This window comes from Neurospora tetrasperma (assembly GCF_000213175.1).
Source record: "Neurospora tetrasperma FGSC 2508 unplaced genomic scaffold NEUTE1scaffold_1, whole genome shotgun sequence".
NCBI classification, from domain to species: Eukaryota; Fungi; Ascomycota; class Sordariomycetes; order Sordariales; family Sordariaceae; genus Neurospora; species Neurospora tetrasperma.
In genome coordinates, this window is record NW_009799099.1 from 3,712,258 (window position 1) to 3,734,412 (window position 22,155).

The 22,155-nt window shown below is 53.5% G+C and overlaps 6 protein-coding genes across 6 annotated transcripts; 2 read left to right on the forward strand and 4 right to left on the reverse strand.

The window, feature by feature from the left end:
• Nucleotides 1-393: 393 nt before the first annotated feature.
• NEUTE1DRAFT_58151 (uncharacterized protein) lies at nucleotides 394-6,923 on the reverse strand (the record flags this gene model as incomplete). Its single annotated transcript, XM_009849040.1, has 3 exons — nucleotides 394-1,264; nucleotides 1,346-3,802; nucleotides 4,223-6,923. 3 exons carry the CDS (start codon nucleotides 6,921-6,923, stop codon nucleotides 606-608), a joined length of 5,817 nt encoding a protein of 1,938 aa, XP_009847342.1.
• Nucleotides 6,924-8,446: 1,523 nt separating this feature from the next.
• On the forward strand, nucleotides 8,447-12,899 carry NEUTE1DRAFT_58154 (uncharacterized protein; the record flags this gene model as incomplete). The annotated part of the gene is made up of 3 exons (XM_009849041.1): nucleotides 8,447-12,000; nucleotides 12,066-12,475; nucleotides 12,569-12,899. The coding sequence occupies 3 exons, from the start codon at nucleotides 8,539-8,541 to the stop codon at nucleotides 12,684-12,686; spliced, it is 3,990 nt and encodes a 1,329-aa protein (XP_009847343.1).
• Nucleotides 12,900-13,097: 198 nt separating this feature from the next.
• Nucleotides 13,098-14,459, reverse strand: NEUTE1DRAFT_76840 (uncharacterized protein; the record flags this gene model as incomplete). The annotated part of the gene is made up of 2 exons (XM_009849930.1): nucleotides 13,098-13,918; nucleotides 14,073-14,459. 2 exons carry the CDS (start codon nucleotides 14,457-14,459, stop codon nucleotides 13,148-13,150), a joined length of 1,158 nt encoding a protein of 385 aa, XP_009848232.1.
• Nucleotides 14,460-15,177: 718 nt separating this feature from the next.
• NEUTE1DRAFT_36678 (uncharacterized protein) lies at nucleotides 15,178-16,567 on the forward strand (the record flags this gene model as incomplete). The annotated part of the gene is made up of 3 exons (XM_009848865.1): nucleotides 15,178-15,458; nucleotides 15,580-16,120; nucleotides 16,193-16,567. The coding sequence occupies 3 exons, from the start codon at nucleotides 15,178-15,180 to the stop codon at nucleotides 16,565-16,567; spliced, it is 1,197 nt and encodes a 398-aa protein (XP_009847167.1).
• A 472-nt stretch (nucleotides 16,568-17,039) lies between these two features.
• NEUTE1DRAFT_76844 (uncharacterized protein) lies at nucleotides 17,040-18,905 on the reverse strand (the record flags this gene model as incomplete). The annotated part of the gene is made up of 1 exon (XM_009849931.1): nucleotides 17,040-18,905. The coding sequence occupies one exon, from the start codon at nucleotides 18,903-18,905 to the stop codon at nucleotides 17,295-17,297; it is 1,611 nt and encodes a 536-aa protein (XP_009848233.1).
• Nucleotides 18,906-19,312: 407 nt separating this feature from the next.
• Nucleotides 19,313-21,426, reverse strand: NEUTE1DRAFT_120156 (uncharacterized protein; the record flags this gene model as incomplete). The annotated part of the gene is made up of 2 exons (XM_009849932.1): nucleotides 19,313-20,355; nucleotides 20,407-21,426. The coding sequence occupies 2 exons, from the start codon at nucleotides 21,424-21,426 to the stop codon at nucleotides 19,507-19,509; spliced, it is 1,869 nt and encodes a 622-aa protein (XP_009848234.1).
• Between the last annotated feature and the right edge of the window lie 729 nt (nucleotides 21,427-22,155).

Below are 22,155 nucleotides of genomic sequence, written 5' to 3' on the forward strand. Positions count from 1 at the left end.
GTTACCGGTTCGACTCCGGTGCGGGCCACTTTTTTTTTCTTCTTCCTTTTTTTCTTTCTAAAGTTTTCTGTGTTAAATTTTATGTTGGCATGTGTGTGTACGTGTCATGTTAACGAATACTCCTTTCGTTTGGAACGTATCTAAATGCGAATGACGGAGTGTCTGCGACTTGGCTCGCTTGCGTTCTGATGTAAACAAAACCCCTTTCTGACTGACCACTTAGTCCAACTACCCCTTGTATGCCAAGACCCGCCCACCATCTCGACCTCGAATCGTGATCTCGACCGAACATCATCAAACTTGTACGGGAATTAGTCAATTGCATAGCTGGAGCTGAGAGACCGAAATTGACAATACAGGTGTGGGATGTACGCAAAGAAGTAGACAATTGGCTTCAGGAATACAGATTGCATTTCTCCATCCTCGACTTCAAAAAACCGTAGAAAACTACCAACTTGCACTTTATCATCCCCCTTTCGCCGTTCATTACGTACATACATACATACACTCTGTATTAGAAACAGTCCAATCCAATCTCACAAGACCCAACCTTTATACACACCGACTCATTCCCTCATCCCTTAACTCATTCACCCCGGGCCCCTTTACTTCTGCATAACATCCACATACCTAGCCGCCTTCCTCGGCTTCTTGGCCTCTCCCCTCTTCCTCGGTACCGCGGCCCCCAACAAATCATCAATACTACTCGTCGCGCTCAACGGCTTACTAGTACCAGCAGGGGGCGCGCTCGTGCTCGTCGAGGCCGGGCGCTGCATCGCTGCCGGACCCATGCCAGGGGACAGCAAGCCCGCACTAGGGGGCCCGTTACTTCCACTGGGACTCAGCGGTCCAACAGCGCTAGGTGGGCCAGAGCCAACGTTATTCTCCGACGCCGAAGGCATGAGCGCCGCCGGTCTAGGCGGACCAGTAGGTGGGGCGCTGGCGCGGCCGGGGGTGTTGGGCGCGCTGCCGCCGCCCACGCCCATGCCCATGGGAGGAGCAGGGCTGGAGGCGGATGAGCGGGGGATGCCGCCCTTGGGCGGTGGCGGCGTGGATTTCTTGGCGGCTTGGTCTTCGGGACTGGCGTTCTTGTTGATCCAGCGCTTTTGCTCGGGGTCGTAGTAGAACGAGTTCGCCTCGCCGAGCTTGGCACGGATGGGCTTGCCGGGGCTGCTTCCGGCGGCGGCGTTGGCATCGGCGGCGGCAGCCTCCTTCTTTGCGAACCAGCTGGTGAAGCCCCAACCCTTCTTGGCGGCTTTGGCTTCTGCGGCGCGTTTGGCTGGGAGTGATGTTAGTGATACGTGGGGGTTGAAAATGCTATGTAGGTGGGACTAATGGTACTAACCTTCTTCTTCGGCGATCCGACGGACCATTTCCTCGTTCTCCCGGTCAATTTCAGCCTTGGACTTGCCGGCAGGCTTCGGCGCCGCGGGGAAATCATCGTCATCGTCATCGTATATAGGGCCCTTCTTCTTCGGCTTGGGCTTTTCTTCCTCAGATTCATCGTCATCTTTCGAAGGTGGGGTGTCGGGTTCGTAAGAAGGCGGCTCATAGCTATATGGCTGGAATGAAGGGGGCTCAAAGGTGTTGACACCTTCGCCACCCTGGTTAGAGTCACCATTCTCCTTGGAGGCGCCCTCCTCCTCGTCATTGATCGCCGGCGCCTCGTAAGGGGTGAATGACGGAGGCTCATATCCGTACGACGGCGGCTGGTAGCCAGTTGACGGGGCCGAAGGGGGTTCGTTAGAGGGCTTATCATTTGCCGAGACGTTGTTTTGTGGAGTGAAGGGTTGATAACCAGAAGTAGTAGCCGCTGGGGATGTCAAACTTTGCTGAGGCTGCATGTTATGCAGAGAGTAGGATGATTCCTGTGGCGTCGTGCCGTAAGGTGTATATGGCTGAGCAGGCGAAGATGTACGGTTGGGAGCATAGCTGCTGTGCGAATAACCCCGCTGAGAGTCCAAAGACTGACGCGGAAGCTCAACTGAACTTCTGCTGTACTCGCCTGAGGCCCGTTCCATTGATGAGCGAGGCGCATATGGAGAGTTTGTCTCATAGGGGTTATAGTTCGGAGTCGATGGTTGAGGAGCGCCTGGTGCGTAGCGTGAAGCCGTCCGTGTAGGAGGAGGAGGAGAGAACATATTAGGACCGTTCGTCACGGGAGCACTAGGCATGCCATAGCTGGGGATGGTCGCGCCAAAGGTCTCAAGATTGTTGACAGAGGGCGAGCGACTGATAGTCGGGGTTCCTCCGGCGATTCGTGCAAAGGGACCAGATTCTCCCGCAGCGTCAGGTGAGCCCTTACTGCCATCCTCGTTGTCATCTCCAGCGACAAACTTGTTGAACCGATTCCACATGGAATCAGATACCTTATTCATGCTAGGCTTCGGGATCCACGAGTTTGATTCCTCCTTGGGTGCCTGCTTCAATCGCTTCATCAAGTCATCGACATAGGCCTCAAGGATGGGATGGTAATAAGGAGAGCGCTTCGTCTGCGCGGTGATCGCAGCCGTGATAGCCTCGCAGTATTGAAGGGCCTTGTCTCTAAAGCCATACTCGGCCAGGGCGTATGCGTGCTGAAGCTTGTACGCTGCCAAGTGAGGATTGCTGACGGGCACGGTACCACCAGCAAGGCTCTGGCCGTACTCATAAACCTCGCTCAACAAAAGTGGCTCAATCTCCTTTGCGAAATGGTCCGCCTGCCGCCTATGGTCAGACCCAACAAGAACGAAGTTAGAGTTCGGGTTGTCCAAGCCACCGAAGATGGTTTGACTTCTGGCAAACAAGAAGCAAATATGAGCCGCCTCGGCTCTTCCATAGCCTGATAGCAAATTGCCCAAAACGTTGATGGCTCGGGCATCATCAGCAGTCCTGTTGCTGAGGATCAGGGAGAGGGTTTCGCGCCACTTATCAAGACCACCCATGGCGTCCTTGGAGGGACCAGAAGAGGAATTTTTGGCCACTAGCTGAAGACCAGCACGGGCATGGGCGGGCACCAGCTCGTCCACGCTTTCTTCGTGGTTGCCAGAGAGGACATCATAAAAAGCAGCAAGCGACTCATTGTTATGACCGGTGGAATTTACCTCGTTCTTCACAAATTCTTGAGCGACCCGCTTATAGAGGTCAGGGTTAAGGGCGTTGGCCAGCAGGAAGGCATGGCCCCAAAGCCGCTTATCGACCGCAGCCCACACGGCCTTCTCATTGTCGCCACTGATGAGGTGGTTGCGGATCTGCTCAACAGCGGAAGAATCAACCGAGTCGGCTTGTAGTGAAGTCATGGCAGAATTGCCCAATCCTGATGGGTTCAGAGCATTTGCGAACTCAGGCTGACCACCAATGGTTGAAGCCTCCGGGTACAGGATTTCGCGCACAGCTTGGTTAACGGTCGGGTTTCCTTCCAACACGCCATCATGCTCGACGAAGACCCTCAGAATCTTCCAAAGCAAGAGTCTCTCTGTTGTCCGCTTGTCATCGTGAGACGGGTTGAGTTGATGAGACAGGTTATGTGGCACAGTCCTCTCCAGCATCTCAATTCCGTTTATTAACCAGGCAATGGTCTCCTTCTTCTTCGACTTCCCCTTTAGAGGCCCAGGAAATTTGGCCAAGCGCTCCTCCATTGGCTCTATGTCCTTCATGCTCTTGACCTTGACTTCTCCTGGGCTACGAATAACCATGGGGGCCGTTTGGCCCATGCCATATCGTGGCACGTTCTTGGGGAACATGGTTACCAGAGCCCCACCTACGCCCCAGGAAATGAGAGGAACACCACGCCATCTCTGTAGGGGATCATGTTCTCTACCATCTGTCGGGGGAACTAGGTTGAAATTCTGAGTGTTACCACGCGGCCGCGAGGTAGTCGTAGAAATGGGAGGGAAAGTGGAGCTGGGTTGCATAGTGATGGGAGAATACAACGCAGCCCGCGGCGAAGTCGCGTCAGTGACCGACGAAGGACGAGGGATCGGTTCAATAGGCTTTGCATTTCTGTTTCCGTAGAGGGCACCAGGGGATTGAGTCTGCGATCGAGGCGGTGGCGCGAATTCGTGAGATGGAGCACTAGCCGCAGGTTGATAGCTGTATGCCGCCCTCTGAGGGGACGTCACCGGCTGCACAGTTAGAGACTGCGGAGGCGGTGTCCTTCTAGAGCGGTGAGGCACAGCGCCATGTCTTGACGCCGTAGGAGAGGTCTGGTGGGATGCCGGGACTTGGTTGGGGGATACCATACCCTGCATGGGGCCTTCTTCTTCCACCTCCTGAGTCGGAGGTAGAGAAGGCACTCTCTGCAGTCGCAAGTCGTACAACGAGTTGCTGCTCCGCTTTTCCGCCAGGCCACTTTCTGCATGGCTAGAAATAAGAGGTCTGGATTCGAAATGTGCTAGCGGACTTGAGGTACGGGGTTGATGCGGCAAAACCGGTGGTAGAACCGGTGGCACCGAAGTAGTCGGAGTATAACCCGAACTCGTTGGCCGAGAAGCTGGCGGGGCGGGAGAGTAACGGCTTGCCGCAGCAGGTGGGACGGGAGTGCTGAGCTGTGACCCACTGGAAGGCGCTGGAGAATAACGACTTGAAGCCGGGGCAGGAACAGCGGGAGCAAGGCTCGTAGTGCTGGACTGTATCGAAGCGTAAGGGTTGACACGTGGCAGCGCAACCAAGTTGGGAATCTCCGCATGCTGGGTAAAGGAAGAGTTGGGAACAGATCCCATGGCAGACGGCATTCCAGGTACTGGTGGCTGCGAGGCGATAGAAGGTGGGCCAGCCGAGGGCGGTGGGCCGTATGGGCTAGACTGTGCCGGCGATGCGGTACCCATTGTATTTCGAGAAGCTGGGCGCGCCTTTGTGACTACAGGAAGCTCCTCAAAGAACTTCTCCTTCGGCTTGGCTTCACCACGAGGCGGTGGTGGCTTGACACCAGGCTGAGATGAGTGTGGAACAGAGGTGGGAGGTGGAGGAGGCAGGTGAGTAGCGCTTTTGGAAGGCGGTGGAGCGGCCGGTGCTGTCACAGGTGTGTTAAGAGTTGCCGTACTTGGGCGCTTCTTGACCTTGACTACCTCCATAGGAAGGTCGTACGGTGACTGGTAGCCGCCCTTCTTGTCGACGAAGCTTTGGGCTTTCCTCTCAATCTGTGGCGGAGGGACTGCGCCGTATCCAAATCTCCCGCTTGGAGGGGGAGCCGAGACAGGGGCGCCAAAGGGCGTAACAGACGGCGTCTGCGCAACCGTGCTGGGTGCGGCAGGGAAGTAAGGATTTGACGGCGCCGAAGTTAGGGGTGGTGCAGTCGGGGCATAGGGATTTGAGGCTCCGGTCAGGCTTGGAGTTTGGGTCTGAGGCATGTACCGGGTGGTAGGGGTTGTCGTGGTGTTGGAGCCAGCTACGCTAGGCGCTCTGGGCTGGGTTGTTTCCTCCATTGTTGGGAACTCTTCCGAATCGTCGAGAAAGCCCTCGTCATCACTCCCAAAGAACGCAGCCGGATCAATCTCCTTCTCCTTGATCTCATTCGACGCCTCCGTGGAATCGTCAAGAAGCGATAGGGTGTCCTCTTCATCGTCAGCAAACAACTCCTTCCACTTGGCCTCAACATCTTCGCCTGCTGGCTTCTGTTCCTCGTGACCTTCACCTGTGTTCAGATCTGTACTCGTTGTCTCAGGATGGTCGTGGGTTTGCGTCTCTACCGTGGCATCGGCCTCTTCCTCGGGCTGCTCTTCCACTGGTGCGAAGCTTGGCTGGACGGAGCCCATGTCCATAGCGCCCAGTACTTGCATAGTCGACTTGCGTTCAAGCGGCTGCGCCTCAAATTCAGTTTGATTAACGCTCCCTTGCTGAACCTGGCTGAAAAAGTCGTCCTCATCATGGACATCCTCTCCCCCGAATAGGTCCTTTGTATCTTCCCGCTCGGCTGTCGTGTTTCCATCATGTGCGATCAGAGGAACACCTTCTTCGAAACGGGCGTCAAGCGCCTCAGTGGCCTTAGCACCTAGGTCACCACCCATGTACTGCTGAGAATTGTTCTCGTCTTGGGCGCCAAACTGATCAAATCCATCGTTCTGTGCCTCAGACAACTGGCTGAAGAACCCATCATCGCCCTGTACCTCGACCTCATCGTCATCACCGAGGAAATTCGCAACCTGGGGCTGGACAATTGGTGACTGCTCCAAATGAGGCTCGGTTTGAGGTTGCTGCTGCTGCTGTACCTGCTGTACCTGCTGATTTTCTTGCTGCTTTTCCTGCTGTTGCTCGTGCTGTTCTAGAGGAGGAACAGGAGGGAAGGAGTTGGTTCGGTCGCTCGATGGCAAGAACTTGAAGGGATCCGTATCCGCTCGCGCGAGGTTCCACTCAGGATCTCCGTCATCGCTCCAGCTCGGCTCATGGGGAATAGTTCGAGTGAAGGACATAGTACTCGTGTGCTTGGAAGCGACATCCGATGGTTCGTCTGTATCGGCCTTTTCTGTAGTAGTAGCATCGGTAGGCTCAGCATGTTCGGGGACGAGGTCGGCGGTGGCAGCGTCTTTTGGGACCGCCTCGGTAGCTTGCGCGTTCTCTACGATGGGCTCGGGAGCTTCGTCCGTCTGAGTGGGAGCTGGCTCGACAGCTTCAGCATCTTCTGTAGTTACATGTGCGGTCTCGGTCTGTTCGGTAGCGGTATCGGGGGTGTTGGTATCAGTTTCACTGGTTATTTGGCTCGTAGCTTGCGCATCAGTCGCGGGTAGTGTCGTATGATTGCCTGTTCCATAGTCGGGAAACCAGGAGTCAGAGGCGCCATTCTGGGCGGGCACGTCCTCTTCTCCTCCATCAATTCCCCAGAAGTCGGAGCCATCTTGGGCTACACGGTTCGCATGATCTGTTGTGTCGGCGACGGTGTTATCAGTCGGCAAGGGGGCCGGGAGGTCGGCGGCCGATTTTGGCATGAATGCCGGGTTCCATGAAGCCATGGCGGGCGATTAGATGGCGCGATACAGCTGGGGACGCTGTATGGGCGCGCAAAAACACGAAAAAGAAAGAATTACTGTATATAATAAGTAAGATTAGTACATGAAGAAGGGAAGAGAAGGTGGGAATATTTGAAGATGGAGAAAGGGTAGTATTTGTGGTTGGCCAGGAGCTAGCTACAAACAGTAGAAGTGGGAAGTCCAGGATGGGGCGAAACTCGACGGGATCGCTTGATCGCGTAACGAACCGAACGGCGATTGGCGACGGGATTGAATGGGGAGCGGACCCGGGCTGCCCTGTTGAGGAGCCTCAGAGGACTGCGGACAAGACGACCCCTGTTCAGCAGGCCCAGAGTGCGCAATTGTCGAATGGGAATAGGGGCAAGCAAAAGGGACGACTAACTTGTACAAGTAGGTTCAACAGCAGATCATGGCTGTCAACATGAGCAAGAAGGTCTAACGCCGGCTAAATTTCGTCAATGACAGGAAAGAGGGCAATGCTGTCGTCCTGTTTGTTACTACAGATCTGGGAAACGTTGGGATGGAATGGTCGATCACACGTGGGAAAGGATCATAGTATGAGACTGCGCAACTGCAGAACAATGGAAGGCCAAGTTCAGTTGTTGCAACTTGTCAAGATCCAAGACTGTGACGCTGGAGGCGCACCGGGAGCGGCCGTCGGAAGATTCCTAGGAAAATCCGCGGAAATCAAGACACAGAGGTTGCAGAAGGTTGACTGCTGCCCTGTCTACACAACAGTACCTACCTAGGTAGTACATTTAGGCGGTCTGATATGTGGATGGCGGGGAATGCGCGGGGATCTCTAACAAAAAACGTTACAACAGCTGTCCTTGTTACATGGATGGGGAAGCTTAGTATAGCTTATCGGCCTGTCCGAGTGTTGAGAATATACTCAGTTATTTAGGTGAATTCGCTTGATACCGGTAGGTACTGCTTTAACAGATAAGCGCGCTCAGTCCCCCCTCCAGCATCATCACAGCCACTGCACAAACCTAGACGCACCAGGAGGGGGCCTGTCATCGATGGGTACCTCTAGAGGTAGGTACGGTATGAAGTGGAGAGCAGGCCGCGCACACAGTCCGATCACTGCCACTTTACCACCAAGGGAATTTCAGTTGTTAGTTTCCGTTCCCCGTTTGTGACTTTCTTTCCGTCACATGCCATCGTCATCTCTCAGTTCCCTACCTAGTTGATGTGCCCGCGGACGACTTGATGAAAACATTGTACAAATCACTACCATGACTGGACTATCACTGTTTCCTACCCAGTAACTTGACACTATCTCGACTCCCCTTGCAGGCGCAGCACACCCCAGAAGCACGTAGCACCCAGCAGCAGACAGACGCACCTAGACTACCAACCACGGCCACTATGGGAAGGAGGAGTTGATCTCGACACCACGAGGACCCTCCCAAGTGACCCCTAACTCAACCCAAACAAACCAACCACAGATCCGAACGCAGTCGCGACCACAGCCCAAGCTACCCTTAGCTACAGTTAGGCCGCGACAGATCAGAAAAGAAAAAAAAAAAGAACAACACGACTCAAGAGCATACGCTATCTAGCTGTGGAGGAAAAGGGCTTCGCCCAATGCGGAATGCCTTCTTCAGACACATACCATCTCTCCAAGCCGCCCGATTCCCACGTCGTCGATGAATCCGACTCCGACTTGGAGATAGACCTCGAAGAACTCGACCCCCAGGCAACCGACCCCAATAACCACCAGCAGTCCTTGGGGCAACACCGCAGCCGCAACTCGTCCGAACAACGCCCTCCTCCTCCAACAACAAGTATAGCACTTCGCAATCTTCGCATGGGGAGTCTACGCCGTGGCGCCAAACGCAATGGATATGGCGAGCTAGGCCGTAGCCGAGACGGAAACGACGACGACGACGCTCTGCTCCGCCATGATCGCCACTCGGTCGGTAGTGCCACCCACGACGAGGATGCCGGCCTCCTCAGCGAACATGGCGGTGGCGGCCGAATGCGCACCAGCAGTGGAAGACGACGGAGGTCTTTCGCCAGTGACGGTCTTCGAAACATCTCGATGAAGCTACCAGGCTTCATGTCGGGCGACCAGAGCAACCATAACGACGAGCAGGAACAGGAGGAAGACGACCCCTCATCGTCACGATTAGTTGCAGTTGGCTCATCCCAGTCTACCCGCTTCCCACCCAACATCATATCCAACGCAAAGTACACAGCATGGAGCTTTCTGCCAGTCACTCTGTACAACGAGTTCTCCTTCTTCTTCAACATGTACTTCCTCCTGGTCGCCCTCTCCCAGGCCATCCCCGCACTACGAATCGGCTATCTCTCCACCTACGTTGCACCCTTGGCATTTGTCTTGTTCATCACCCTAGCAAAGGAGGCTTACGACGATATCGAACGGAGAAGAAGGGACAACGAGGCGAATTCCGAAGAGTACACCGTTCTACAGTTCGACGATCCAGGAGCTAGTCTAGGCATCAACCGGCCTAGGCGGAAGATGAAATCGTCTCATACACGAAAGGGCTCTAAACGTCTTGGCATTGAGCAGGAAAATGACCGGTTATCGGATATTCAGGAGGAGGAAGAACAGACTGAAGGTCGGGGTCTTCGCGAATTGCCGGCATCCTACCTATCGGAAGTCAGCAAAAAGTCGCGGGACCTCAAGGTCGGTGACGTCTTGAAGCTTACCAAGGGCCACCGCGTTCCGGCAGATGTTATCATTCTCAAGTGCTTGGCACACGAATCAGCTGCCAACAAGGAGACCGAAGAGGAAGAAGTACCCGCGAAGGAGGAGATGCTGCTCCTGGATCATGTCGATGATGACGATGTTGGAGAGGGCAGTTCCAAGAATGCGAAAACGTCCAAGGAGAGCAACAACAATGGCGCCGAGGGAAGCTCTAGCGGCGAGACTTTTATTCGGACCGACCAACTGGATGGTGAAACTGATTGGAAGCTGCGGTTGGCGTCCCCGTTATCTCAAAAACTTAGCACTGAGGAACTAGTTCGTCTTCGTGTCACGGCCGGAAAACCTGACAAAAGGGTCAATGAGTTCGTCGGAACATTGGAACTTCTTCCTTCGCGACAGGATGTCATGAGCGGTGTCGCCTACAACCCTAGGGAGGGCGACGATGTCAAGGCAGCGCCTCTCTCGATCGACAACACGGCCTGGGCGAATACGGTCATCGCATCGAATGCGACAACCCTCGCAGTGATTGTTTATACCGGACCTCAAACCCGGTCAGCCCTGTCTACATCACCTTCGCGATCAAAGACCGGCCTTCTGGAGTATGAGATCAACTCACTCACCAAAATCCTTTGCTTCCTGACGCTCTTCCTGTCTATCGTTCTTGTTGCGCTGGAAGGCTTCAGCACGGCCAAGGGAAACATCTGGTACGTGAAGATCATGAGATTCTTAGTGTTATTCTCCACCATCGTCCCCATTAGTCTCCGTGTCAACCTGGATCTCGGCAAGTCTGTCTACTCATGGTTTATCCAAAGAGATCCTGGGATTCCCGGGGCCGTCGTGCGAACCAGCACGATTCCGGAGGATCTGGGACGGATAGAGTATCTACTGAGTGACAAGACGGGCACTCTAACCCAAAACGAAATGGAAATGAAAAAGATCCACGTCGGCACTGTCTCGTATGCCAACGAAGCAATGGATGAGGTTGCAACCTACGTGAAGCAGGGGTTTAACCTCAGCTCATCGGCCTCTTCCGCAAGCTTGGCTTTGGCAACCCCGTCTTCAACATACTCGGCCGCCAATGTTGGTGCCACGAGGACACGCCGAGAGATTGGGTCGCGTGTCCGTGATGTCGTACTAGCTCTTGCCCTCTGCCACAATGTTACCCCGACTTCGGAAGAAGACGAGAACGGTCACACCGTCAACTCATACCAAGCCAGCTCGCCTGACGAGATTGCCATTGTAAAATGGACCGAGTCCGTAGGCCTGCGTCTGGCCCACCGAGATCGCAAGAACATCGTCCTCGAATCCGCCGAAACCGGCCGGCCAGTGGTCAAGGTTCGTATTCTCGACATTTTCCCCTTCACTTCGGAGGGCAAGCGCATGGGCATCATTGTCCAGTTCTACGAAAAGCTCCAGCCCGGGAACCCCAGCCTCGGCAGCAGCGAGATTTGGTTCTACCAAAAGGGTGCGGACACCGTCATGAGCTCCATCGTCGCTGCCAACGACTGGCTCGACGAAGAGACGGCCAACATGGCGCGCGAAGGCCTCCGCACGCTCGTGGTCGGCAGGAAGCGTCTGTCTCTGAAGGAATACCAAGAGTTCTCGGCCAAGCACCACGAAGCCTCGCTCGCCATCAGCGGCCGCGAAGCCAATATGCAGGCTGTCGTCTCGCAGTATCTCGAGCATAACCTGGAACTGCTTGGTGTGACGGGCGTCGAAGATAAGCTGCAAAAGGACGTCAAACCTTCTCTAGAACTTCTTCGAAACGCCGGCATTAAAATCTGGATGCTTACAGGCGACAAGGTCGAAACCGCTCGCTGCGTCGCCGTGAGCTCCAAGCTCGTAGCCAGGGGTCAGTACATCCACACGATTGCCAAGCTCAGGAGGAAGGACGGCGCGCAAGATAATCTGGACCTGCTCCGAAGCAAGACCGATTCCTGTCTGCTCATCGATGGAGAGTCCCTCGCCATGTACCTGACCCACTTCCGACGCGAGTTCATCTCCGTGGCCGTGCTCCTGCCGACCGTCGTGGCCTGCCGTTGCTCGCCTACCCAGAAAGCCGAGGTCGCCAAGCTAATCAAGGAGTACACCAAGAAGCGCGTCTGCTGTATCGGGGACGGTGGAAACGATGTTTCCATGATCCAGGCTGCCGACGTGGGCGTGGGCATTGTGGGTAAGGAAGGTCGTCAGGCTAGTTTGGCGGCCGACTTTTCCATTGAGCAGTTTCATCACTTGACCAAGCTTTTGGTGTGGCACGGTCGTAATAGCTATAAGCGCAGCGCAAAGCTGGCGCAGTTTGTCATTCATCGTGGCTTGATTATTGCTGTCTGTCAGACTATGTACAGTATTGCTCTCAAGTTTGAGCCGGAGGGTCTCTACAAGGTACGCTTGACTTGGCAAGTGATCCCTTTCGTTGCAGTCGTAGTTACTAACCGAAAAAAACACAGGACTGGCTGATGGTAGGCTACGCAACAGTCTATACCGCCTTCCCCGTCCTCTCTCTCGTCCTCGACAAGGATGTAGACGAGGACCTTGCCAACCTGTACCCCGAGCTCTACAAGGAATTAACCTCGGGTAGCTCTCTTTCCTACCGGACGTTTTTCGTTTGGGTCTTCGTCTCCATCTATCAGGGCTGTCTGATCCAGGGCCTGTCTCAAGTCCTCACCGGCATCGATGGCCCCCGCATGTTGGCCGTCAGCTACACGGTGCTGGTGCTCAACGAGCTGCTCATGGTTGCGATCGAGATCACAACGTGGCATTGGGTCATGGTGGTCTCGATTGTGGGGACGTTCTTGATGTATATTGTCTCGATACCATTTTTGGGGGATTATTTTGATTTGAAGTTTGTTTTGACTTTGTGAGTGTTATTACCTTTTCTCTCTCCCTGGGGGTACTACCGTATCCCTTTAGAAAGATTGTTCACTAACCTGACTCGCCAAAAAAAAAATAGGGGCTTCTTATGGCGCGTGGCTGCTATCGCTGCTATCTCGCTCATCCCGACGTATGCGGCCAAGGTGATTAGGAGGACGATGAAACCGCCTTCGTATAGGAAGGTTCAGGGGATATAAGAGTTAGATGTGGGCAAAAGAAAGAAGAAAAGGAAGATGAAGAGGCTTGAGCTGGGATGGGAGGCAGTAGATTGGAATTGAAAAAAACATAGTGTCGAGGCCGGCGTCTCTTGTTTTTCTCTTTGTTGACTTTTATAAACACTAGACGTCCTACATACATACCTCTACACAGTTGGTATAGCGCTGATACTACCATTAGTATCTCGACACCTCCAGTTCTTGTTTTGCCCAAGCGTTGGTGTACATGATGACATTGTTCGCCAAACCATCCAAAAACTGGACGGTGGGCTGCTTGCATTCGTTACTGGGGAGTGTTCACTCACTACTGTGGGTATGCTTAGCGATGTCACGGTGATCAAGAACATTCGGCTTTGATCGGAATTGAATTCAGCTATGAAGACTTTTCACGAAGATCTCACAAATTCTTACAGGCTAAGTAAGGTACGTAGATACCTAGACGTCTACAAGGGCAACCTCAGAATTTCACCACCCTGCGTAATCCCGCCCCTGAACAGCTCCTTAATCACGTTCCCCTTCTTGATCGTCTCCTTCACAATCCCCTCCACATGCTTCGGCTCAACCCTACCGTACCAAATACCATGTCCCGCCAGTGGATGCGGCACGTCCGAGTCATCATAAGACTTCAAGCCCGGCGGGATATAAACAATCACGTTGCCCGCAAACTTGTGGCCACCAATGTGGCTAATCAGTCCAACTCTTGCTCCCCAGACCCCCTTCTTTTTCTCCAGGTCCACGGCCTTCTCAGCAGCGCCCTTCAGCACCTCGATCCCCGGCCCTTGTTGTTGTTGTTGACCTTGCTCCGCCAGCCTCGTCTCGAACTCACTCCTCAGCAGAGGCCCGTACACCCCACACCGCTGGTCCCGCGCGCCATGGCCGCAGATGAGAACAATCACCTCGTTGCGGATGTCGCGGACCCCGCCGGGTAGCATATCGGCATAACTGGGATCGCGGAGGAGGGCCTCCCTCTTGGCGGGCGGCGAGTGGTTGTGCACGGGGTGCAGCTTCTCGGGGAGGAGGTGGGCTTTTACGAGGGCCTTGACGTGGTTGGGGTCGGAGGAGAGGGAGGGAACGTATTTAAAGTCGGGAAGGAGGTAGATGGATGTTGTTTTGGGAGTGGTGGTTGTGGCCTCTTGGTCGGCGGGCGAGGAAGCAGAAGAAGGAGACGAAGATGGGGGGAAGGAGACGTTGAGGACGGAGATGTTGTGGAAGGGCTGTTGATGGAGGAGGAACAAACCTCAAGGGGGAGGTGGGAACTTACCTGTTAGCCATTACTGCTTTCTTTTTTTCCCCCCCGGTTGGATCCTCCACCATCTCCTTTTTACTGTGACTGGCTGGACCTTTCCATGGGCTTTTTGGTCAACTCACATCGCTGTAGGGACCTCTGCGGCCGATTAGATCACGCAGCATGGCGGCATGGTTTTGGCCATTGTCATCGTCCTCGATCTTGGATGGCCAGTCGTCCTTGCCAGTGCAGATTAGGACTTGCTGAGCGTGGTTTGGCATGAGACCGTTGAGAGGCGTGGTATGATCGATCTCAAAACCTTCGGGGAACGAGGGAGTCGGGGCGCATGAGCAGGTGGGCGATGGGCAGGTATCAATGGTCGGGAAGGCCGCAGGGGCACCTCTTGCTGCGTATGTGCGCAGGAAGGAGGGGGCTACATTGCTGGAGCGTTGAGCGCAAGCCCGCCTCGTCGAAGCGCTCAGGGCTGCGGTTGCGACTCGTGATGTTTGGCGGAGGGGTCGGAGGAGCATGGTTGTTATCTGTGCGGATCAAATGCGCAGGGCAGACTGTCTGGTCGTGTAGGGCCCAATTTCGGGGTCGGAGATGTCGTATTTTATATCCCTTACCGTTGTCGCAAATGGAGTTGGTGATGGATGATGGTGCTTAGTTAATTTATGTCAGCGGAGAGTTCGGAGTTACGAGTGCTTACTGTTCCCACACTCAAACACCTGTGCAGTCTTGGCGGATGTGTGCGAATGCACACATCCGCCAAGACTGCACAGGTGTTTGAGTGTGGGAATGTATAACCACAGGGGTAAGTTCCATTTGGCGTCATCGAAGTGGAATAGCTTATCGTAGCTTTATCTGATTAGATAAGGATGCAATGCATGTGTAGGTACCTCCAGAGGTACCTCTTGAGTCCCTCGATTGCACCTTTCGGAAATGGTACCCGATCAGCGTCTACCGACTTCAACCGTCGATTTGACTTTGGTCATATAAACATAAGACTTCAGTGAGTGTAGCTCACCTGTTCGGGCTTCTGTTACGATCCTTTTCTCTTGGTAGGGGTTCATCTCACTAAATAGGTCGATAGTCAGTATCAGCCATTAAAATAAAAAGCGTATTAAATTCCTTACATTGACATCCATTCGCACCCTCACCCTGATGTACAGATGGAAATAGCACCAAGAAGTCTCACAACGAGTTTGTGACTTAGAACACAACCTTCGTAACATCTCCCGGATAACTATGCACCGAATCAAACCTCAACTCTTTTGGCAAGGCCGCAAAAAACTAGGTCTTAACGCCGCCAAACTTCTTCCTGTTTGTCGAACCCTCGAATCAACCGCCAACGAGCTCCGCTGGATCAAACAGCATGTCGCCGAAACCCCTTCCATCATTCCCTTTGGTGCCCGAGTATGGAAGCTATGCGACAGGCGAGGCAAAGGTCTCCCTTTGGCTTACGTGCTAGGCAACCAGCCATTCGGTGATCTCGAAATCAAGTGTCGACCAGGGGTGTTGATTCCCAGGTAGGTACATTTGCATGTATTCATTCAATTATTACTATCTCATCACTTTCTTCTCACCTGTCATAAGCTTCTCTTCACATACCGACTAACTCACACAATTTTCTTTAACTCCAAACAAAAGAACTGAAACAGAATCCTACACCATCCACCTCTCCAACATCCTTCGCCGCTCTCTTTCCAGTTCCAAATCAGAATCAGATCAACATCAACACCAACCCCTAAACATCATCGATCTCTGCACCGGCACAGGCTGCATTCCCCTCCTCCTCTACTCCCAACTCTCACGCTCTCACCCTCTCCAGTCCCTAAACATAGTGGGAGTCGATATCTCCTCAAAAGCCATCAACCTCTCCCGCCAAAACCTGCACCACAATCTCCATGCGCACCGCTTCCCTCGCCCTTCCAGTCCCGGAGATAAATCCCATCCACAAAGATTGCTCCACTTCCACAAAGCCGATATCTTCTCTCCTACCTCCTTAGACCCCTTCCTCTCCATCCCTTCATTATCATCCACTTCCTCCTCCTCTACAGGTACAGGTGGTGAATGGGACCTCCTGACCTCCAACCCCCCTTATATCTCCCCTTCAGGCTTCGCTCTGTCCACCTCCCGCTCCGTGCGCAACTGGGAACCAAAACTCGCTCTCGTCCCGCCCGTCGAGCGGGTGGATTTACATCAGAAGCATTTCTACGACCATTACTACGCAGACAACGAAATCTTGTTACAAACGGTGGAGTATCAGGAAGAAGACGTATTTTACGCAAGACTGCTCGAGATTGCGAGGACTTATAGGCCGAAAAGGGTGCTAATGGAGGTTGGGGACATGGAGCAGGCGAAGCGGGTGGTGAGGATGGTTTTGGGGGATGGGAAATTGAGGGGACTTTATTTCGGGAATGGCGAAGGGACTAGAGGAGGAAACGAAAGGGGGGCTGGGGCAGGTGCGGTGCAGATCTGGAGAGATGATTTGGTGGGGTTTGAAGGGTATGAAGAGATTATGGAGGTGGGAGTGGGAGTTGATGGACAAAATCAAACAATTGTGGTGAAGGGTCATCCGGAGGGACATGGGAGGAGTGTTTATTTGAGGAGGGTTGGGGTGGTTGATGATGTGTGAGGAACCCAAGAAAGGGAAAGGAGGTGTTAACAGCGAATATCTTTTCCAACTTGCACACTGTGAACAGATTGAAAATGAAAGAGGAAAACTCAATGAACGCATCTGTATGCTTTTTTAGTGATATTGTGCACGATATAAGTTGCAAAAAGCTCAATCGCCCAAGAGGCTTGGGGGAACGAACCACCATGCTCCGGGAGACTTACGAAAATTGTACCTGGGGTATCACGCACACTGGCAAGCAATGTTTTCATCAACAGGAACCAGTAAGTGTTTTCATCAACAGGAACCACTGCGCCATACGACCACAGCAGGTTCCATTGTGGTAGAGGGACTGGGCAACGGACCTTATATGGTTGCCTGGTGCTGGTGGATGGGATGAAAGGGCCCAGGCTCGGGCTCGAAGTGGAAGTTGCGTGTAGGTTGGGAAGGTACGAAGGTACAGTATGGATGATGACTAGCGGCTGATCAGGATTTAGTTCTCCGTCTATATTATCCCTTCTATCCAGTACTCATCAAAACTTTTGTCTAGTTCAAGGTCTTACCCTAATCTTACAATAACCCAGCGTACAGATACAGAGAATGTCTACAGAAAGCAGAGAACAAACAAGAAACTGCGATCTCGCTCCTCCCAGCCCTCTGCCCCTATGCTGCCATCCCCTCCTTTCCTCCCATCCACATACCCCATCCTCAGTCTCCAACTCCGAACAAGCCACCAAGCCAACCCAACTCACAACTTCAAAACCATCCACTCCTCCTTGTTCATCTTCCCTTTCTTCATCAACTCACCCGCCACCCCCGCCACATGTCCCTGTCTCTCCAACCCTTCGGACCAAGCCTTGAGACCAGCGAACCGGGCGATGAACCCGTCCGGCCCGGAGACCATGAGGAGGTTCTTGCCATTGGTAGGAGAAGCGCACTTGCACCGGGCTTCATGGTCCTGCCTGTCGCTGACGTTGATTAAGGCGGAGGAGGAATGGAGAGGACAGGAGGGGTTTGCCGTGCTTTTGGTGAAGGATGTGGTGGAAGAAGAAGACTTCGGGTTGGGACTGGTAGACACAACAGCGTCAAGAATAGTCTTTGCGTCAATAAACTTCTTCTCCGTGTCGACTGTGCAAGCGTAGTTGAACTGCTCGGGGTGATGGGCTCTGATATCCTGGAGATAAGGCATAATACCACCAGCAGCGGCATTCTTAGCGTTATCAAGGGAAGGTGGTAAATACCCCCTCTTCCTCAACGCCTCCAAGTCCTCGCAATCCGGACAATCCTCCCTGAACCTATTCGCCCACACAATCGTCATCTTCGGTGGTATGGCAGGCATACCCTCGATTTCCTTCCATTCCTCCTCCTTCTTCCCGTTCCCCTTTTCGTACACGGGGCCGTACAACCTCCTAGCCACCTGCAGCGCCGGTGCAATACCAGTACCTCCAGCTAGGAAAACCACCCGCCCCCCTTGCTCTTTTCCACCACCGTGACCAGAGCTGGAGCTTTCCAAAGAACCAACAAGCCTCCTCGCAACGTCAAATCCCAGATGCGGGCCCCTCAACTCCACCTTATCCCCCACCTGCAGCTTACTCAAATAGCTGCTCACCTCCCCGCCCTCCATCTTCCTAATCAAGAACCTCAATCGTCCCCTGAGCATCTCCTCTCTTTCCTGCCCCACCGGCGGTGGCAAGGGTGTATAGTCCCTCGCCACCTGCAACTGCGGCTGTTTAATCTCGACGCACCACAAGCCGTGATTCCAGGCCTCCTGCAGCTCATTTCTTAGCTTGTTCGCATTCTTCCTCGCGTTCTTCTCACTCCCACCCATGAGACGGTGGAGCGGATCAAAGGGTTCCACAGTGATGATGAACGCCGTACGCGATACCTGCTCGCGCTCAACGATGGTGTAAGGCACGAAAGAGGTCGGGTTTAGCGAGGGCGGGGAGACGATACCCAGAAGGACGGGGACGTCCCCTAGGGAGAGGTCGTTGGGGCGGAGAATAATGGAGTGGAAGAGGTAGCCGGAGAAGAGGGCGGCGATGAGGAGGAGTTTGGACTTTTTGGAGTTTGATGATGATGATGATGATGATGAACCGTCGGACTTTTGGTTATCTTGGTCTTGGTTGGATTGCTGTTCTTGTTTTTGGTTCTGGGGGGTGGCATGGCCCATGCCTTCGCCGGGGGAGAGTTTGGAGGAGTATGGCCTGGCGATACTTCGAATCTGGAGAGAGGTGGTGTTGCGGTGTATTACTGGGTTGAAATGAGAGACGTTATATGTCCCCGGTCTGACTAATCGGAGGCATGCTGGGCTTGTTGGTGGCAGACGCCGTGTTAACGGACGGAGGAGTCGGGCACTCATTCTTTGTTGTTCCTGATTGACTCGAAACGGTAGAAGATTGTGAGAGAAACCTCACTCCTTTTCAGGGAGAGGTCAAATGAGTATGAGAAAAGAAAGAAAAAAGGTAAAGAGAACGAAGGATAAACAGGCCGGGGAGGGTTGAATGAATGAACAGCTTGAGTCAGAAATATGTACTATAGACTGAATGAATGTTGTTGAGTGGAAAATGTGAAAGCGAAGTTGAAAGTCCAGATTTGGTGTTAGATTGAGGGTTAGGGTTGCAAGCGGCTCAATTCCCTTTTGAGGCAAACGCTCTTTGGAGGTCAGGTCTTGAGGGATTGATGCTCATGCCAAATCAAGACTTCATATCAAAATTCTAGAAATTCGTTACTAAGATTGACAAGACTCCTAGGGAACGAGTCAGAATTCGAAAAGTTCAAGCCAGGTTCGTTGTGCGGTACCAAGTACCGGGTATCTAGACATTCTATTCATCCTTTCGGTCATCAGGTTATTCAGCAAGAAAGTTCCCTTGCCAGGTGACAAAGCTTCTTGTTCATAAACAACCTTCATCACTATCCAAGAGGCAGTGTCGGCTAACCAACCCACCACCAGCAGATCTTCATTACCTTGTCTGCCAAAACTTCCACCAGGGTCTCTCTTCCCTCACCTCCCTCATCCCACCCACTTCTCTCTTAACAGCGCTGCGTCCGTTCACATACCTCCGCCAATAGTACACCGGTACGCCCACCACCACAAAAGCCACAACCAACAAGGTCTGCAGCGGCTGGGCAAAGACCGCCCTGCTCAGCAGGAACAGACTCACACAGCAGAAGATAATAGGTGTGGTGATCCACGTCTTGTACGGCCTCTCGAGATTAGGTTCCTTAACCCGGAGCACGATCAGACCCAGCACCGTCAAAAAGTAAAACGTATAGCCAGCCACTCCGTAGAAGGTGACGAGTGTACCAAACTCGCCCACGCATACGTAAGCGGTCGTAAGAGCGCAGTTAAGCATGAGCGCGGGGATAGGCGTGTAGAAAAGACCGGTATCTTCATCAGCAACAATACGGACAAGCTTCTTGGTGAACCACGAGCGAGTGCGCATGGTGGTTAGGGATTCATGTTGATCAACGGCGGTGCCGCTGCCGATGCGCCCAAAGAGCTCAGGAATGTAGCCTTCCTTGCCGGCAACGTAGACGAGGCGGCTGCTGGTGAAGGTGGAGGCGTTGAGAGCGCCGAAGCAAGAGGCACTGACAATGAGGGCGAGGATTACAGCGCCAACGGGGCCAAAGACTTTGGAGCCAAAAATGACGGCTACGGTATTGGTAGAGTTGATAGTGTCCAGGGGAAGGACGAAGAAGTAAGCAACATTGGCCAGGATGTAGCTCAAAATGACGAGGGGCATGGCTGTGTGAATGACCCGTGGAAGGTCTCGACCGGGGTTGCGAAATTCACCAACCACATAATTGGTCTGGTGTTTGGTTAGCGAGAGTCAACACAAGGGGCAAGAGGAAACTCTTACGTTATCCCACCCATCAAACGCCCAAAGACCGGCATACAGGGCCACCGCGAAAGCCGACGCATCCATCTTGGTGCCCTCAAACCAGTCATGCTTCTTCCAGTCGAGATTTGCCGCCCCAGAAAACGAGAATCCAGTCGCCGCAACGACAATGCCAACAATGGTAACGCCAAGCAATGCAACAAATTTGAGAAACATGAGCATATCGTTCATCCGTGTCCCGAGCTTGGTCGAGACCGAGTTCAGAAAGGTAACCAGAAAGAGTCCAACCAGCGCGACTGACTTGCTGATCCAGGGGTTGATGGTCTCGGCTTCGGCGCCAATGAAGGTTCTCACCAGGTACTCGCCCATGATGATGGAGATGATGGCGGCGCTACCAGGCTTCAGGACCAGCACCGCAACCCAAGTGAACAGGAATCCGGCCAGTTCTCCAAAGATCTTGGATAGATACACCTGCGGGCCTCCGTTCAATGGTATGGCACCTCCCAATTCTGCGTAACTTGCGGCGCCCGTCCATGCCAAAATTCCCGCCACAACCCATACGATAATCGCGGCTCCAGGCGACCCTGCATTGGCGTTGACCTGACTAGGCGAAGAAAAGATGCCCGAGCCAATAATCAAACCAACAATCAAGGACAAACCATTTAGGTAAGTCAAAGTTTTGTGCTTCTCTAACGAGCCTCCTCCCAAACCGCCATTGACATGACCCCTCGTTGCTGTGGGCGCACCCAACGGAGCATATCCGCCTCCGGTTGTCGACGATAGAGGAAAGAGGTTTGCGGCGAAGCTGAATGTAGAATTGACAGACGTCGATCGCTCTGGGCGCACACGGTGGCCCGAGGCAGCGTAGTTGCCGTTATCCAGGGGGTCCTCTCGCTCGAGGGAGAGCTTTCGCGACGAAGATATGCTCGGACGGGAACTGGTGTCGTCGCCTGTGTCGGGCCCGGGGTCTGAGCTGGCTAGAGATGCGAGTTCTAGCGAGTCACGCCCGGGTTCCAGGTTGTGAGAGTACAATGGTGGCATGTCTCGGGTGCTACCTCTTGGGGGGCGCTCGGTCGGTCGAACTTGTTGCTTTCTAAACTCGGGGTGTTTCTGCTGACAACGATATCATAGCCGTACAAGTCTCCTTTTATCTTCTCGGTATGCGTCTCGGTTGTTGAGTGAAGAAATGTTCGAATGGTATAGAAGACTGGCGCAAAGCCCGGTCAAGGTGGTTGGTATTAAGTGGTCTAATAGTGGTAAGGGTATCTATTATCGTGACAATCGTGGCTGGTGGTTAACACGGTTTTCACACGTAGCTCTTGAATAGACAATGATGAGGCTTGAATAGCAAGCAAATAGAACACAGAGAAGAAAGGAAGAAGCAGATTAGAAAAAAGAGTCTAGAATGTGGGATGGTGTGTCTGGCCGAATCTGGCGGAAATGAGGCTTGTCAGGGCCACTCTTTTTCCTTTGAACCGTGACAGCGACAATGTGACAGCAACAAGTCGCCCTGGAAGCTCCAGACAAGTCTGGATGGAAACAGGGCCCAAAATACGGGGCGTGTGGGTTGTACCCCAGTATTTTCCCCGGCAGGCAAGACAAGGCCAGGCACGGCCAAATGCGGGCCAATTGCGGGCCAAGAAGCAGGTTCAAGGGGCACGCTCCACATCAAGAACCTTGAGACCTCCAGTTTGCCTGGTCTGTGCACTCCTACCGTGACCCATCTGGCAGTTGGGCGGCTGTTGTTCTTCATTACGCAAAGTACCAGCA